Below are 14,683 nucleotides of genomic sequence, written 5' to 3'. Positions count from 1 at the left end.
TCCAAGGATAGGGTTCTGTGAACACCTAAGCACAAAACACAGTATCATCAACATGAAATTTTGCAATCTGCTCAAACTCTTTCAAAAATGGAATTGATTTACCTTCATGTGAAAACTAGGGTTCAATGCCCATGTCATCATCAAAGCTGTCATCTTGAAATGTCCTCTTCTGTGGCTTTTAAGGAGGGTGTTGACGAGAGATTGCCAAAACAATAAGCAACACTGTCAACTCCACCTCTCTTTCCCTCCAAAGGACGCGAGGACAACTCATTTCAAATTTCCAACTCAAACTTTTATTTTCCTTTTAGTTGGTCATTATATTGCAATAGGTTGTAAACCTTTAAAGACAGAGAAACAACGTTAACACCATCAAACACAGAACCAAAAAGTTGACATATTACCCATTTAAATGAATCAATCACTTAAGCCTTTTAAAGCAAATAAAGAATAATCTAATTTTTTATTATTATTTTAAGTGTCAACATTTTAAGCTTTTTAAATTGAATAACAAATAATCAACATTTTAGCAAAGTTTAGTAAAGTTTAACATTTAACAGAACATCTATATATTCTATATTTTTACTTTAAACTCAAAATGAAATATCTTAATTCACCTCATTTGACATAAAATCAGTGAAGTAAATGCTGCAGCTTTCATTAACCAGTCACACAGCAGTTAACATAAACTTGACCATATTAAGAAACACTTCAAAACACCAAGAAAGCAGATAAACCTTTCACCAACCATTGGCATCTTTAGACTGAATCCATGAGTGGACTTGGATCTCCTTCCCCCCAGTCCTTCCCAGGTGCTCTAAATCAGTGATTGATTAGGTGTCAAGCGCCTCTTTGCTGCTGCCGGTGCATTCTGTCAAGTGTAGTATTTAGGTCCCATGTCCTGAGATTCAGCTCAACAAACACAGTCATGATATGTCTCCAAAACAACTCATTTCCACCGTGGACAGTAAGTAGTAGCATGTGACTGAGACGGCAGCTAACGTCTCATAGTCCTGTCACTCCACACGGCTTTATTCATGTTTAGAACCAGACGGTTTTGGTTAACTGTCTGACAGTCAATGAGACACACGCCTGAAGATCAAATATTACCACAGAAATCAACTAACTCTGTTCAGTTCCAAAACTCCATTAAAATAGATTTGTGACCCAGTCTCAATATGCTCAGGACAGAAACAGGGCTGCACATAAATTCAATTTTGGTTACTTGAATTGACACACAGTGATACATTTGTTCTTTTGTGAAGTTCAAGTAATTTAATAACCAGGGCTCCAGACTGCCACCAGAATGCTCACATATGCAACCATTTATTGAGAGTATGCAGCTGATTCTGTCCAGATCAGTCTAAATTTATAAACCCACACAACTTTGTCTGTGGCCACAGTGGAATTGTGTTTTTGTGAAGCCTGAAGTTTATCAGGAAATCACCACGTTGAATATCCATGTTGTATATGAAATAAATGCGATTTATGGCCGAGTTTAGCATTCAGAATAAAGAAATGTTCTCATTTACAATCATCCTGGAGACTATAAACATTTTTTAAAAAATGCTTTGAATCAGTCTCAAGTAATTTTGATGCATTTCAGTCACAATGTTGGAGTGGAGACTTCAATTTGGCAGGTGGAAAGCTATTTTTTGAGTGAAACGGGCCCTTTAAAGCTATTTCAGCCAAGTATATAATGACACATGGTAAACTAGGGGGCCACACAGAACCTGTACACTGTGGCTATCCTGACGGGATTCAATTCTTTGACATCTTCGTTTAAAGTGCATATCTTTAACTACTTAACCACTAATAAAGGGACGTGTCACATTTATGCTGTATCATTGGAAAGTGCACTAAAAGCATCTTACTTATGCAGCAACTTAAATGTACTCACCCTGCAGCTTTTTGTCTCAGCGTCTTGAAGCTGCCCTGTCAGGAAAAAAACTGCAACAAATGCAGACTGGAAATAATAGTTTGTGTGTCTTCTGTTTCAGTCTGAAAACAGCTTTAATGGCGTCTTTAAATCATCTTTAAAACATCCATGAACGCTCTTTTTCACCATTAAACATTTAGAAGTCTACAGCACCGTCAAACAGCTAAATACCAAAAGGCACACATCACTCTTCCTGTACTTACTTGTAAAGTCTGTATTTGTATTTCAACACAAACAAATTTAGGTTTATCATTAGAAGGAGATTTATCTGATGTAGACACAAATTATTACACACAAGTAATTTCTTATTCTTCCAAATGTTTTACCACCTGGTCTGAAAATATCCATCAATGCAGGGACAACACATTGAAGATTTTTGCGGTTACAGACATATTAACTTACTGTCTGTAAGAGCATTTTGGGAGCGTTGAAAGATGGCACAGTTTAAAAACAAACTGGGTTCACCTTTGTAGACAGTCTGTCAGAAACACACACATACACATCCAAGGTGTATGTCCACACTGTAGCATGTTTGTGAACACGCCATCACACGCAACACGTTCAGAGTCCACTGAGTTGTATAGTTTGATCTTCAAGCTTTCCTCTTTTTCTTCTGCATTTTCTTTCCAGACAGCGCCCCCTTCTGGGCTCCTCTCACCATACCCTTGAACTGGCCCTGCAGTTTGGCACGTTTTCTGCAAATATAGAATAAAACATGTTGGACTCCGGAAATTTTAAATACATCAGTTTTCTTTGAGAGTTCTACTGAAATATACAAAAACAGCTGCTCTCACCTGCGATTGAGCTGGGCTTTCTTCAGAGGGATGTAAGCGTAAGGATCGAGCTTTCCTTTTTTCTTCACATCTCCTTTTCCTTTCTGAAAGAAGCGAGAGCGGACACTCAGAATCACAGTTTCCAGAACCACACCAAACCCCAGTCCAGTCACTTCCTTTAACATGCTTTTGTGCATGTGGTCGGACTCACCTTTGATTGGTAATCACCTCCAATGTCCTGGCAGCCTCCCAGTGGTCTGTGGATACCTGAACCTCCAGCTGACGGAGAACAAAAGACAAACTTTGTCAACATGACATCTGGGAACCTGCTCAAACTGCCACCTGAAAAAACTCTATTTAATTGACCTTTATATGAAAACTGGGGTTCAATGTCCATGTCGTCATCAAAGTTGTCATCCTGAAACTTCCTCTTCTGGGACTTTTTCTGAAGGTTTTGTAAAGGCATAGATAAAATAGTGAACAAAACAGTCATGAAATGTCTCCAAAAGAATAAATCCAACACTGTGTACATAAGTACTTACACTTTTGACTCCTGCCTCTTCTAGGATATCTTTCATCTCTCCACTATCTGTGAGAAGAGGAAAGAGTTACTGTTACAGCCTGTTCAGACATAAAGCAACGTAAGGGACTGTATTGATTCCACTGGCCTTTGTCTTTTACGTCCTCCTCTTCATCATCTCTAATGATTAGCCGTCCATCTGAGGTCACTTTAAAGCCATGGTCAACCTTGGCGCTCTTCTTCAGTTCTGGGTTGGTGGCTGAGAAACAACAGAAATCATGTTAACGCTACAGAACACGACGAGTTCATTTCTTGATGAAATCCAGAAGCTGGCAGCCCCAATCAAACACAAAAATGCAAGGATTTCATTACCCAGCACTCTCTGTGAAACCTTGGGATCCAGGAAGTTAAGCGGGTCATCTTCCCCTCCCTCTCTGAGCCAGGCCCGTCCTTTCTGCTGTTTGCCTGCTTTCTTCTGTCCATTACGAGCCTTTCCTTCATCCTCTGACAAATCGCTGTCGGACTCAGCAAGAATGTCCTCAATGCTATGAAGGACAGGACAGAAAGTTTTTAGAGAGGAAACAGGCGAACACATTTGGAGGATGACAGGGTTTGGCTTAAGGAACAGTGGCCTACCTTTCGCTCTTTGTTTTTGGTGCCTCCTCTTCGCTGTCAGAGTCGTCCTGTTCCTCTGCAGCCTGTTTCCTCCTCTTGCTGCGAGCCTCGGCCTTGCGGATGTTTGCCAGCACCTTGTGGTGTTCTGCAGGCAGCATGCTCTTCACCAGCTCGAAACTGGAAATGCAGCAGATAATCAGGTACAAGCACAGAAAATACAAACAGGGCATGACACGTTAACAGAACAGTGTTATACATTTCCAGGAGGAGACACTTGAAACCATCAAGACATTTAGCAGAAAAACGGGCAGCAAACAAGCACTATGCCATGTGAAAACACAGTATGACCAGAGAGGTAGAAAAAAAAAAATCAACCCATAAAACACAAAGTGAGGTGAATGCAGATCAGATTATATATGCTATAGATACAAAAGAGTGTCACATTAATGTTTATGGGGAACCATGTCATATTCAATCCAAATCTATATTCCAAAACAACATTATTAAACAAAAAAATCCTTTGTTAAGGTTAGCATTGGAATAGATAAACTAACATTACTAGTTCTGTGAACATTTTATAGTATAACCAGACAGTTTTGGTTAACTGCCTTATTTAATTAACTAGGCAATTAAACTAATTCATTAAACAATAGAATCAATCAGAGATGCAAACATTGCCAGAGAAATCAAATAACTCTGCTCAGTTTCAAGAACACAATCATTTGCTATTCAGGTTCTACAGGCACACACAAAAAAAAAACACTTGACAAAACAACAGGCATAGGAGTAAATTTTTTAAAAAATCAGCTGATATGGACATTTATTTGAACATGTACAGCACAAACTAGCTAAAGGTGCTCAGATGATGGCTACAATATCTAAAAGAACATGGAGCACTTACCCAAACTTTCTGATAAATTTAGTGAAGATGTTCTTCAGTTTGGTTCTAAAGTGCCTCCTTACATCATCCTTGATGTTTCCAATGCCCTCCATCTGAACATAAGAAACAGTGAAAACTCTTTAATATATGGCACAAATCTCTTTAACATGCGACTCCCTGGAACAAGAATGCACAACGCGTACCATGACAGCAACATGTGAGGCAAGAGTCTTGGGGTCCATGATGAAGAGGATGACCTTGATGAAGCCTAAGGCGGCTTTGACGATCTCTCTGGTACGAGACGACAGCAGCAGACAGACGTTGTGCAGCAGCTGCTCCATGGTGGTCACCTCGATAGAGTCTGGAAATGAAAATGCAGCAGCGTCAATCCTGCTTTCAAATCACCACCAGGAAAGTGGTTAAAATCAGCCAGCCTACCTTTATACTCAAACACTAGACGTGTTAGTGCCAACACTGTACAGGTGATCATGGTGACGGAGCCGGTGAGTCCTGCATACAACAACACCAAATACTGCTCCATGGCTTCTGGATGAGGGAGAGATGCTCAGTTACAAAGGAACCCTTACAATCAACTTAGCAAAAACTCAAAATGAGAAATCTGCATCCACGCATACATCTTTTATACCTTTTGTGTTCCCACAGAAGCGGATAAAAGCATTTCCTATTTCCACTAGGAGAGTGTAGGCGTTCTTGCGAGCTCCAACAGAGACCTCCTTGGTACATATGATCACCTGAAAGAGAGAACATCCTTTTAAAAATTGATAAATATCAACACACAGTGTTTGTGTGTTTGCCAGCACTTATTTTTATTGGTACCTCTGGCAGCAGCGCAGTGATAAAGTCTTTGTGTTCTTCATTTAACCTTTTCACGATGTGGATCAGACACTTCAGTCTCGGCTGAGAAGAAGGAGCACAAATGTGATCAAACACCGTAAACCAAGACACGCAGTTTCATCTGATGTCTTGTTTACTTTGTTCCTCTCTACAAAGCCGCCTCACCCTCTTGGCTGGTGAAGAAGCGTTTTTCAGAGTCTCCAGCAGGACGACTTTGAGCGTTTCCAGATTAGAAACAACAAACGATTTACACTCCTCTCTCTCTGCTCCACACATCTCCTCCAGCACACGGTACGCCTTCTTCTGCATGCCTGGTTCTTTGGTCTGAAAGCAAATGCACCAACAGACACAAAGTTAACAAGAAATACATTTCAATAGGTTTGAATTAAAAACTGCACATGGGACTTAAATCTGTGTAAGGGAAATTCAGATATTTGTTTCACACATAATACAAGTCAGAAAAACAGCCGTAAAACATGTGAAAAGGCTGAACTACGCAGTACAGGCCATTTAAAAACCAGAATGCATTAGCATCAGTACTTCTCCTGCTTGATCATGAGTTACTACACTCATTACAGCCCAGTTTTCTACTTAGTTACACAAAAGCATCTTCGCTGAATGCCCGAATATGCGCAACAGGAGGGCCTCCTTATTTAAAGTTACTAAGAATGATGAAATGAAGAAGAGGAGGAATGATGATGTGAAGAGCCATACTGATGGAGAGCTGCGGATCACAATCAACACCCACCTCTGTGATAACTAACTAATCATTTTTATAGCACATGGTTTTACAAACCTTCTTCAGAGAACACTGGGATTCATATGTAATCTGCAACTGGTAAATCAGGCTGAGTCCATTATCTCCTTCATCCTCCAGTCCAACACCATCCCATCTCAAATAATCAAATTTTCAGAATAATTTCTGCGCAAGCACCTCTGATTTGAATTTTTATAGAATAAAATCTGGAAATTTCTAAAGATATTTGTGAAATTTTAACTTTTTATATTATTTTATTAGATGTTTTTGTTAAAAATGTGTGACTTTATGATGGCTTCAATTGTATTTCATATTTCAACTAAATCAATAATCACAGATTATGTGATCTACTTGTCCAAAATTTCAAAAATCTAAATGAACGGTATAATGAGCAACAACTTCAGTGAAAATTTCAGGCTTTTGTCTCTAACAGTTCCTGAGATATTGCTGGTCAAACATTGGTCAAACTTCAAGGCGCAAAAAAAACTGCTGAAAGTGGGTTGATGGGTAATTTAACTACTTGATATATCAATCTAAAATTTCATAGATACCATTTTAAGTAGACATGGTTAATGCTAAACCTATTTTTTATACGGGATGATTTTTTTTAATCTTTGAAATTTATCTGGGTGGTTGATAATAGTTGTCTGTGGTGTGACAAACACAGATTTTTCATTGCTTTATATTGACTTTAAGCATACTGTGCATCCTCTTACCTCCAAGTATGGCCTAATCAGCTCAAAAGTTTGAGTCATGCTGGCCTCATCCACACACGGAGCCATGGCAACCACAAGGTCCATCACTGACAGTCTGGGAAGTAGATGAGGCAAACACATTGGCAGAGTAAATACACTGAAATTGACCATATCCTAGAATACGCGTGCATGTCATCAATTGAGACAGATATTTCTACAGCAACATATCCATGTTTGTGTCCTACCGTGTGAACTCAGTGGACTGTGTGCTAGTCAGTCTCTCTGTGGCTTTTTGCAGGAATGTGCAGACCATCTGAGGATGACAGTTTTGATTAGTGATACACCAAACTTAAATTATGCAAACAAATAACTGTGTCGCCGTACAAGAAAATTGTGCTGCACAATGCGCAAAACTTAACTCACCTGCATTTCAGTGACAGTTAAATAGACTTTGATGGTGTCCAGTACAGCCATCCTGTAGGTTCCAGACTCTCCAGCTGCAGGCTGCTGACTGTACACGTTGAAAAGGATGGGCAGGAAGTTCTTCGAGAAGCGGCCCATTTCAGCTTTTTCCTCCTCTGCAGAAGCAAAAGTTCTTGAAGTGATTTGATTCAACAGACTCAAGCAGCTGAGTAGTTTCTACGTGTCGTCATACGTCTTCCTACCAGTGGAGCAGCTCTTGTTGATGATGGTGCGTAGAGCCTGGCACACTGTGAGTCTCAGGTCTGGACGCTCATTAATAGCCATACCAAGTGTGCGGGCCATGCCTTTGAAAGATTTTATCAGGTCCACAGGACATGTGCAGAAGCCAGGAAGCATGGTCCAAATCTAGAAAAAGAGCACATGGACAGACATGTACATCTTAAAATTTACTCACTGGGTCTGTGTATCACCAAGTTACCCCTCTGAACCCCAAAACCCACTAGCAAGTTTGAAATGTATGCTATAAAAAGAGAGAAAAAAAATACCATTCATCATAGTAAGAACCTGCAAAAACAAGCAAAAGCATTGGATTTTCAACTTTTCAACAGTGCTTGAAAAACCAACAATGTCTAAGCTTAAAAATAAGAAATTCAATCATAATCAAAGTACGCTACATTTTTCTTTAAAAAAAAAAAAAACTGCCATAACATGATTGGGTAAAAAGCAAAAAAAAAAAAAAAAAAAAAACGCACTCCTCCACACAGCCAAAAAACAATTATTTACTCGGCTATGACCAACAGACACCTGACAAAAAATTAGGAACTTTACAGCTGAACTGGGGTGATTTAGGTTAAACTGCAGGCTGTCCTTGCACAAAGCAGATAAGAGACAAATATGGAAACAAAATTAAAAATGGAAGTGGCAAACTATAAAGTATTTACTGCATGTAGAGCTACCTTTTTTTTTGTTTTACAGTAAAGCATACCATCGCAAGGGACTTTGAAAAAAATTTAATCATCATATGCAATGTTATTCCTTTTTTTAAAATGAAAAATCAAAGAAATTCAACTTTAGTCTTGTCTTTCTTTATGACACATGGCTTTATGATTTTGTCATAGTGAACAAAAGAAATTTTTGAGGGCTTTGTACTTCTAGCCATGGTTGTGCTGTTTCTATAGAGGTGCAGGACTTCATATTGCAATACAAGATGTGACCACATAAAATAAAACAGGGAGTAAAAACCATCCAGAAACTCCTTAGAGTTCAGAGGGATAAGACAAGGAGACACATTAAGTCTGTTAAATTACCTGAAGCTGTAAGGTCTGGTAGACTTTGGCCTCCAGCTTCTGTCCTGCTTGCTCCAACTCTTCAGCTACGACACAAGAACAGATTCATCAATTAATACAAAAGCCCCGTTCCCAGTTACACCACCCTCAGGTAGAGCATTTAGCACTTGGTTTACCTCTCTGCTTGAGTGTAGAGGCCAGAGGGAGGAAATAGGAAACAAAGAAACCGAGCTGAGTGTTCTTTACATGATCCCGTATGACGGGGATCAGCCAGCTGCGTGGGAATTCCAAGTCATCGCTGATAGAAACAAGAAAAAATACAATAAAGCACAGTAACTTAAAGCACAATACCAACAAGAAGAAGTCTGCACAGTGTTTGTGTCTCTGCATGTGCACTTACTCGTAGCCGGTGATGTTGAGAGGCACAGCACCCAGAACTACTTCAGGCCCCATGCTCTCCACAGCTCCTCCTACTGCCAGGTCCAACTCACCACTGAAGGGGAACTGAGGAGTGGAGCGCAGGTCTGCCAGAGATTGCAGGGACTGTCCACAACACAAAACAACACAAACACTCAGCCAAACTTTTACCTTTTACATATTGTGGTTTTTAAAGCCCTGCGACTATACCTTGGTCATGATAGGGTGAGCCTGTTTCCCAGCAGCTCGATAGAAGCAACCCAGGACCTGCAGCACAAACGGCCAAGAGGCATGGAAGCGATAGGACAGTCCTTCCTCTATGATGCTGGAACACATAGTCACTGTTATCACGAGGAGCAATTCTATGTAGCCTCTACAAACAGAAAGCAAAAAGCTTGAGACTAGTTTGCCAAACAGTTAGGGATCATACCGAAACATTCTGCAGATGTATGAGGGGTTCCCTGAAGAGGCGGTAGCAGTGATCGTTTCCATTTCCTCCATGTGAGGGGCGACGCATTCAGTCAACAAAGTCTGAAATAGATAAGCATAAATAATTCAATTAGGAGCCTGCATACACAGCAAAAAAAAAAACCAAATATCAGCAATCAGCTAATCAGAAGATAGAAGAATACAAGATTCCATTACAACCTAGAAACACCTCACAACTCCTGACACACTGAAACATCTCATTCAACTTGCATGTGCTTTACCTTTAGTGTGTTGGTGGCTGCAGAAACCACCTGTGTGTGAGGAGACAGCAGGCAGGACATGGCAGCAGAGAAAAGACGAGGGAGGTGGCCCAAACTCAGAGAACTCTGCAAACTAGACAAAAACATAGAGGCTGTTGATCATCTGCCTGTTGCCCCTATATAACTGGAAGAAACAGCAATTGCAAGTAAAAATCAGCTTTGCTGTTGTGAGAAAATACATTTTATTACCTTGCCAGGTGAACGTGTGCTTTCTCCATGACGGCAAGCCATGCCAGTAGAGGCTGCAGGTCGTTCTCGCTGGGCAGGTAATCATACAGAGCCTGTGAATGAGAATAAAGAATGAGTTTTCACATCAAGCTTTGCATTATGACTGAAGCATACTCGTTTTGTTTGTATTCTCTCACCGTGATGATCTGAGCGTTGAGTTCTGATGAGAGGGTTGAAGCATTCGCCTTCCCGCTGAACAGCCTATGAAAGGCCTGCATGGCACTGGCCGTCACCAGCTGCAGTCGCACACATGGTAAACATATTAAAAACACACATTTGAATATCTATGGAGGTGAACAAAAAAAATATTTGGCTGCTTCTAGGATTATTTGTGTGTTCTCACCACGTGGCTGAGTGTCATCACTCGCAGCAGAGTCTCACAGCAGGACTTGACAGCTCCCAGAGGAAAAGTCCCCATCAGGTCCTTCAGAAGGCCGAGCACATGAAGTGTGGTGGTGTCCTCTTTGCTGCCTGACAGGAAAAAAACGTACAGAAACTGCAACTTTCTGGACGACCACAGAATCACACACACAAATTTTGTTCATCGCTGTAAGAACAAACACTGTAGTTCCTCAAATAGCGACCAGGGCATTTATTCACCTCAAATTCAGAAGGTAACAAACCTTCATTTGAAGCAGGCTTGTATTAGAGGCAGGCCTTTATTCTTCTAATTCCCTCTGTTTAATAGTTATACGATTGATTTTAATCTGCTCCTGTTTGCTTTGTTAAAGTTACATCATTATGCTTTTAACACTATGGAGAGAAACAACTCATTCCTTAAAGAAACTAGTGGCACAGTTTGGATTTCTAAGCACAATGACTTGTCTTAACAACAAGCACATGATCACTCTGCATATCTCTATCTTTATCAACCTGGAGTTTGCACATGTAGCTCAACAACACAAGAAACTAAACTGTCAACAAAACAAAACAAACACACAACTCGAAATAACAGAATATGGACAACATTTTAGCTAACATCCATAAATGTTTCCACTCCAAAGCGACAGAAACCGTTCATAGCAGAGCTTTTATTATGAAACACATGCAGGACAAGATCAATTTCCCCCTCAGCCTGTATCGGTTTCTTTCAACCACAGTCTTAACCATTAACTTCTAATTGATTCCTGATTTGTACCCGAGAAAACACAGTAGGTACGTTTCTGTGTGAGAGTGTTACATACATGAGTGGAGTACATCACTGGTTATGATGTCTTACCTCCTGCCTGCTCCATTTCTTTTATGCAGAACTTGGCTGTGGTAACTGCAGCAGGGTGATGGGTCGGAGCGTTATCTTTAAATAAGAAGTCACTGCCTCTGAGAATAGAACAAACACCTTGCTGTGCTGCTTTACGGACCTGAGAGGAAAAAATTAACATACAATGAAGTGGTATGAGATTCCACACTTTTCATATCTCACTGAATGTTGAATTGAACAATTAATACATCTGAGACAGACAACACAAAATGGTTTAGCAGCTACTAGTAGGCTGATGGGACTGACCTTTGGCTTGCTGTGTACTGTGAAGCTTAGGAGGCCGTGATAAGCCTGAAGAGTCGATGGATAAGTCCAGACAGACACGTCCTGCTTTCTCAGCAAAGTTGCCAGGCATGAAAGGATCTATAGATGCAAAATAAAATCAATTTTGCAACCGTTTTTAACAGTGAACATAACGAGACAATCGGAGGGATAAATCTACTCACCCATCTGAGAGCAGAGGCGGTGTCAGACGTGGCCTGTTTAGACATGATGTCCATCAGAGCCTTGGTGGTGTCTGAGAACTTAGACATGAGTACAGGAGCAGGAACCCTAAGGATTGCAATGTAGCAAGCAGATTAAAAACACTTCTGGCCGTAACTAATGAGCTGTGACATGTCCATGGGTTTGTTGTGGAGGAAAGAAGATGTTTGAGCTCTACCGTTTCATGACGAGGTTCAGGAGGTACGAGACTGCAGCCTGGGACTCTGGTGTATCCACAACCTCCAGGGTGGTCATCTACAAAGTCACAGACAATTTTAGTCCCAAAACCTAGATTTACATTTGATTTTGATACACCACAAGTTGTTTACAAGGTCTTTGTGAAAACATTCAGAAAGGCAGCTCTCACCAAAGCGGCAAAGTACTCTGTTTCAGTCTCCTTCCCTCCTTGACCACGGATCACCTCAGTAACAGCTGCCAACACTGCACAAATCTGTAAAACATGTAAGATGACAATACTACAGCAACAGGGAAACTCAGCATCTTTCAATTATACACTATATATTTGTTCCATCAACTTCTAAAATTCTAAAATTGTCAAGTATAACTTGCAGTGCGAAAAATTAGGGAAGTTTGCCAATATTATAAATCGATTGTACGAACCTATTTAATACTGTGGTCTTGTGAATAAATGAGGTGACTTTAGTGTAACACCCACCTCTTTGTGAGCAGCTGAATTCGACTCCCAGAAGCGCTGCACCTTTCTGAAGGTGAGGTTGGAGCAGTCCGACAGGCCACTGAGGAAGGTGCCTGAGGTTCTCTCTGATAGCATCTCATCTGGATCCTCCTCCATACAGGCATCTTTACGGCCACCTGCACCGACCTCCAGCGGACCGACCTGCAGCTCATTGTGAAGCTTCAGAGCATCGACAGTCAGATCGCTCTTTCCTGGTGGGAAAAAAGAACAGATATGACATTATAATGAGTTGACTTTCCTGTATGTAAAATGGAAGTCATACTAGGCCATGATTGAGTTCCTATGAAATAAAAGAGGCATGACATACAGTTTGAATAAACAAACCACGTCGGGAGCAGAACTGACAAATATGTGTCTACATTATATGTCACTGTGTATCTGCACTGTACTCATTTGTGTGTAACATCTCTTTTATACTTTCCAGCATGTCTGTGCATGTGCAACATTAAAAAATAAAAATGGATGACATCCATATCTTCGTCATATATAATATATACTGTAAGCTGTCATAAATACTGTTCTTCTCCTCTGACAGAGATCATAAAACAGCTGTAGGCTGCAACAAAACAATAAATAGATTATGCATCATATTTAATCGATGCCTCTTTGAAACAACAAGGCCTGTTTCCTCCACTCCTCCACTTGCATCTCTGGTGGGAAAAACTAAGACAGATAAGTGGAACAGAGGATGATGGGGGACAGACACAGCGATACATGGTGCAATCCAGTCTGCCATTTTGGCTTTGCAGGCTGAATTTAAAATGAATCCATGAACACAAATCAGTGTGCTGACCTGCAGTTGTTAAGTTTGAAGGTGGGCACTTACATGAACTAGGCTACAACGGAGATCCAGCCAACTTTTTCATAAGGAAGCAATGTTGGTTTCAATCACACTGTTGTTTAATATTAGTCCTCATAAATTGGGGAGATAAATACATATAGAGCTATAATTAATATACATCCCAACCAGTGTGTAGATGTAAATAGTATACCCTCAAACTCTACATACTGACTATACTGTATATATCTTATGCTTCCATATTGTTTATGTAATTTATACTGTGTACATAGGCTACTGCATGTTTGTCATACTGTTCATACTGATTATACTATCATTTATCCCTACCTGTACTTGCACATTTATCGATCTTTCTATTGATATCTACAGCTACATTTAGTGTGCTTGCACCCTTCTGTTCATACTGTAACATACTGTGTATACCCTCACTATATGCAATGTGTTTTACTGCTGCTTTTGCACTTCTGGTCACATAACAAACTGCATTTAGTTGTCTCAATACTGCGTGCAATGACAGTAAAGTTGAATCTCATCAAATATAATTGCAGCTAAAATTCCAAACTTTAATGTCAGAGTTTAATGGCAGCTTTTAAACGCAATGAAATGGAACCAAAACAACTACTAGTGTGGCCAAGTATTTGCACACTTTGTGCCATTACTGTCAGGCCTGTTTAGCACTGGGACTTCAGCAATAATGAACTGTTATCTTGACAGTGTTAAACCGTCTATTTAACTCTCAGAGATACAGACAGAAGTTGTTGTTCATAATCGAAAACTAAACTGACAGACAAGAGTGTCACACTGACTAAAACAAAAAGGGAGCAAGAAAGGAAGGTAGATTTCTGATTAGAATATGCTGGTGCTACATATGAAGTTAGCATATTCAGTTACAAGTTAAATGGCAAAAGCTAGCTGGTGTTAGCAGCAGCGGCCAGAGACCCACGTGTGAAGGGAAACCTACCGCTGGGTCGGCTGAAGAAACGACTTTTAGCAGCCTGCCGAAAGCGACTGGACTGCGGGTTGGAGTCGCTGCTGTGTCCTTTCTTCCACCGTTTGAGTTTCGACCCCGTCCCGGACCGAAGTTTCCCCGATTTGACCATTTTCGGGGTCGAAAATAATCACGTTACCCCTGAACTGACTGATGAGCTCCAGGTGACTCCGTCGCTTAGAAATGACGTCACGGGCGCGCTCACGTGTCTGGCCAACCCTTGTTGTTATTTTACCAGTAGGTGGCGGCGTCCACCACAAACAACAGCCACATTTTTGCGTACACGATGTAAAGAAACATCACAAC

The 14,683-nt window shown here is 40.6% G+C and overlaps 1 protein-coding gene across 1 annotated transcript; it reads right to left on the bottom strand.

Annotated features, from left to right (window-relative positions):
- Positions 1-1,986: 1,986 nt before the first annotated feature.
- rrp12 (ribosomal RNA processing 12 homolog) lies at positions 1,987-14,559 on the bottom strand. Its single transcript, XM_023283719.3, has 34 exons — positions 14,351-14,559; positions 12,552-12,781; positions 12,243-12,326; positions 12,054-12,130; positions 11,839-11,944; positions 11,639-11,755; positions 11,354-11,492; positions 10,478-10,605; positions 10,272-10,370; positions 10,096-10,187; positions 9,868-9,979; positions 9,588-9,688; positions 9,368-9,482; positions 9,141-9,283; positions 8,917-9,038; positions 8,762-8,826; positions 7,697-7,859; positions 7,455-7,609; positions 7,277-7,344; positions 7,053-7,146; positions 5,745-5,903; positions 5,562-5,642; positions 5,371-5,476; positions 5,163-5,270; positions 4,928-5,085; positions 4,746-4,837; positions 3,866-4,021; positions 3,602-3,774; positions 3,378-3,488; positions 3,252-3,298; positions 3,076-3,154; positions 2,921-2,988; positions 2,731-2,813; positions 1,987-2,631 (listed from the first exon to the last, which is right to left on the bottom strand). The coding sequence occupies exons 1-34, from the start codon at positions 14,487-14,489 to the stop codon at positions 2,529-2,531; spliced, it is 3,873 nt and encodes a 1,290-aa protein (XP_023139487.2). The 5' UTR covers positions 14,490-14,559; the 3' UTR covers positions 1,987-2,528.
- Positions 14,560-14,683: the final 124 nt, after the last annotated feature.

The sequence above is a fragment of the Amphiprion ocellaris genome, chromosome 16, assembly GCF_022539595.1.
Source record: "Amphiprion ocellaris isolate individual 3 ecotype Okinawa chromosome 16, ASM2253959v1, whole genome shotgun sequence".
Lineage (NCBI taxonomy): Eukaryota > Metazoa > Chordata > Actinopteri > Pomacentridae > Amphiprion > Amphiprion ocellaris.
Note: the sequence above shows the minus strand (reverse complement) of the source record. Positions and strands in the feature narration are given on the sequence as shown.

Excerpts from the sequence above, each read along its gene's own strand:
- rrp12 (XM_023283719.3), bottom strand. The coding sequence starts at position 14,489 with ATGGTCAAATCGGGGAAACTTCGGTCCGGGACGGGGTCGAAACTCAAA. Across the intron at positions 11,756-11,838 it reads CCGCCTCTGCTCTCAGATGG|ATCCTTTCATGCCTGGCAAC; the intron begins GTGAGTAGATTT and ends TTGCATCTATAG. Across the intron at positions 5,271-5,370 it reads CTTCTGTGGGAACACAAAAG|AAGCCATGGAGCAGTATTTG; the intron begins GTATAAAAGATG and ends TCCCTCATCCAG.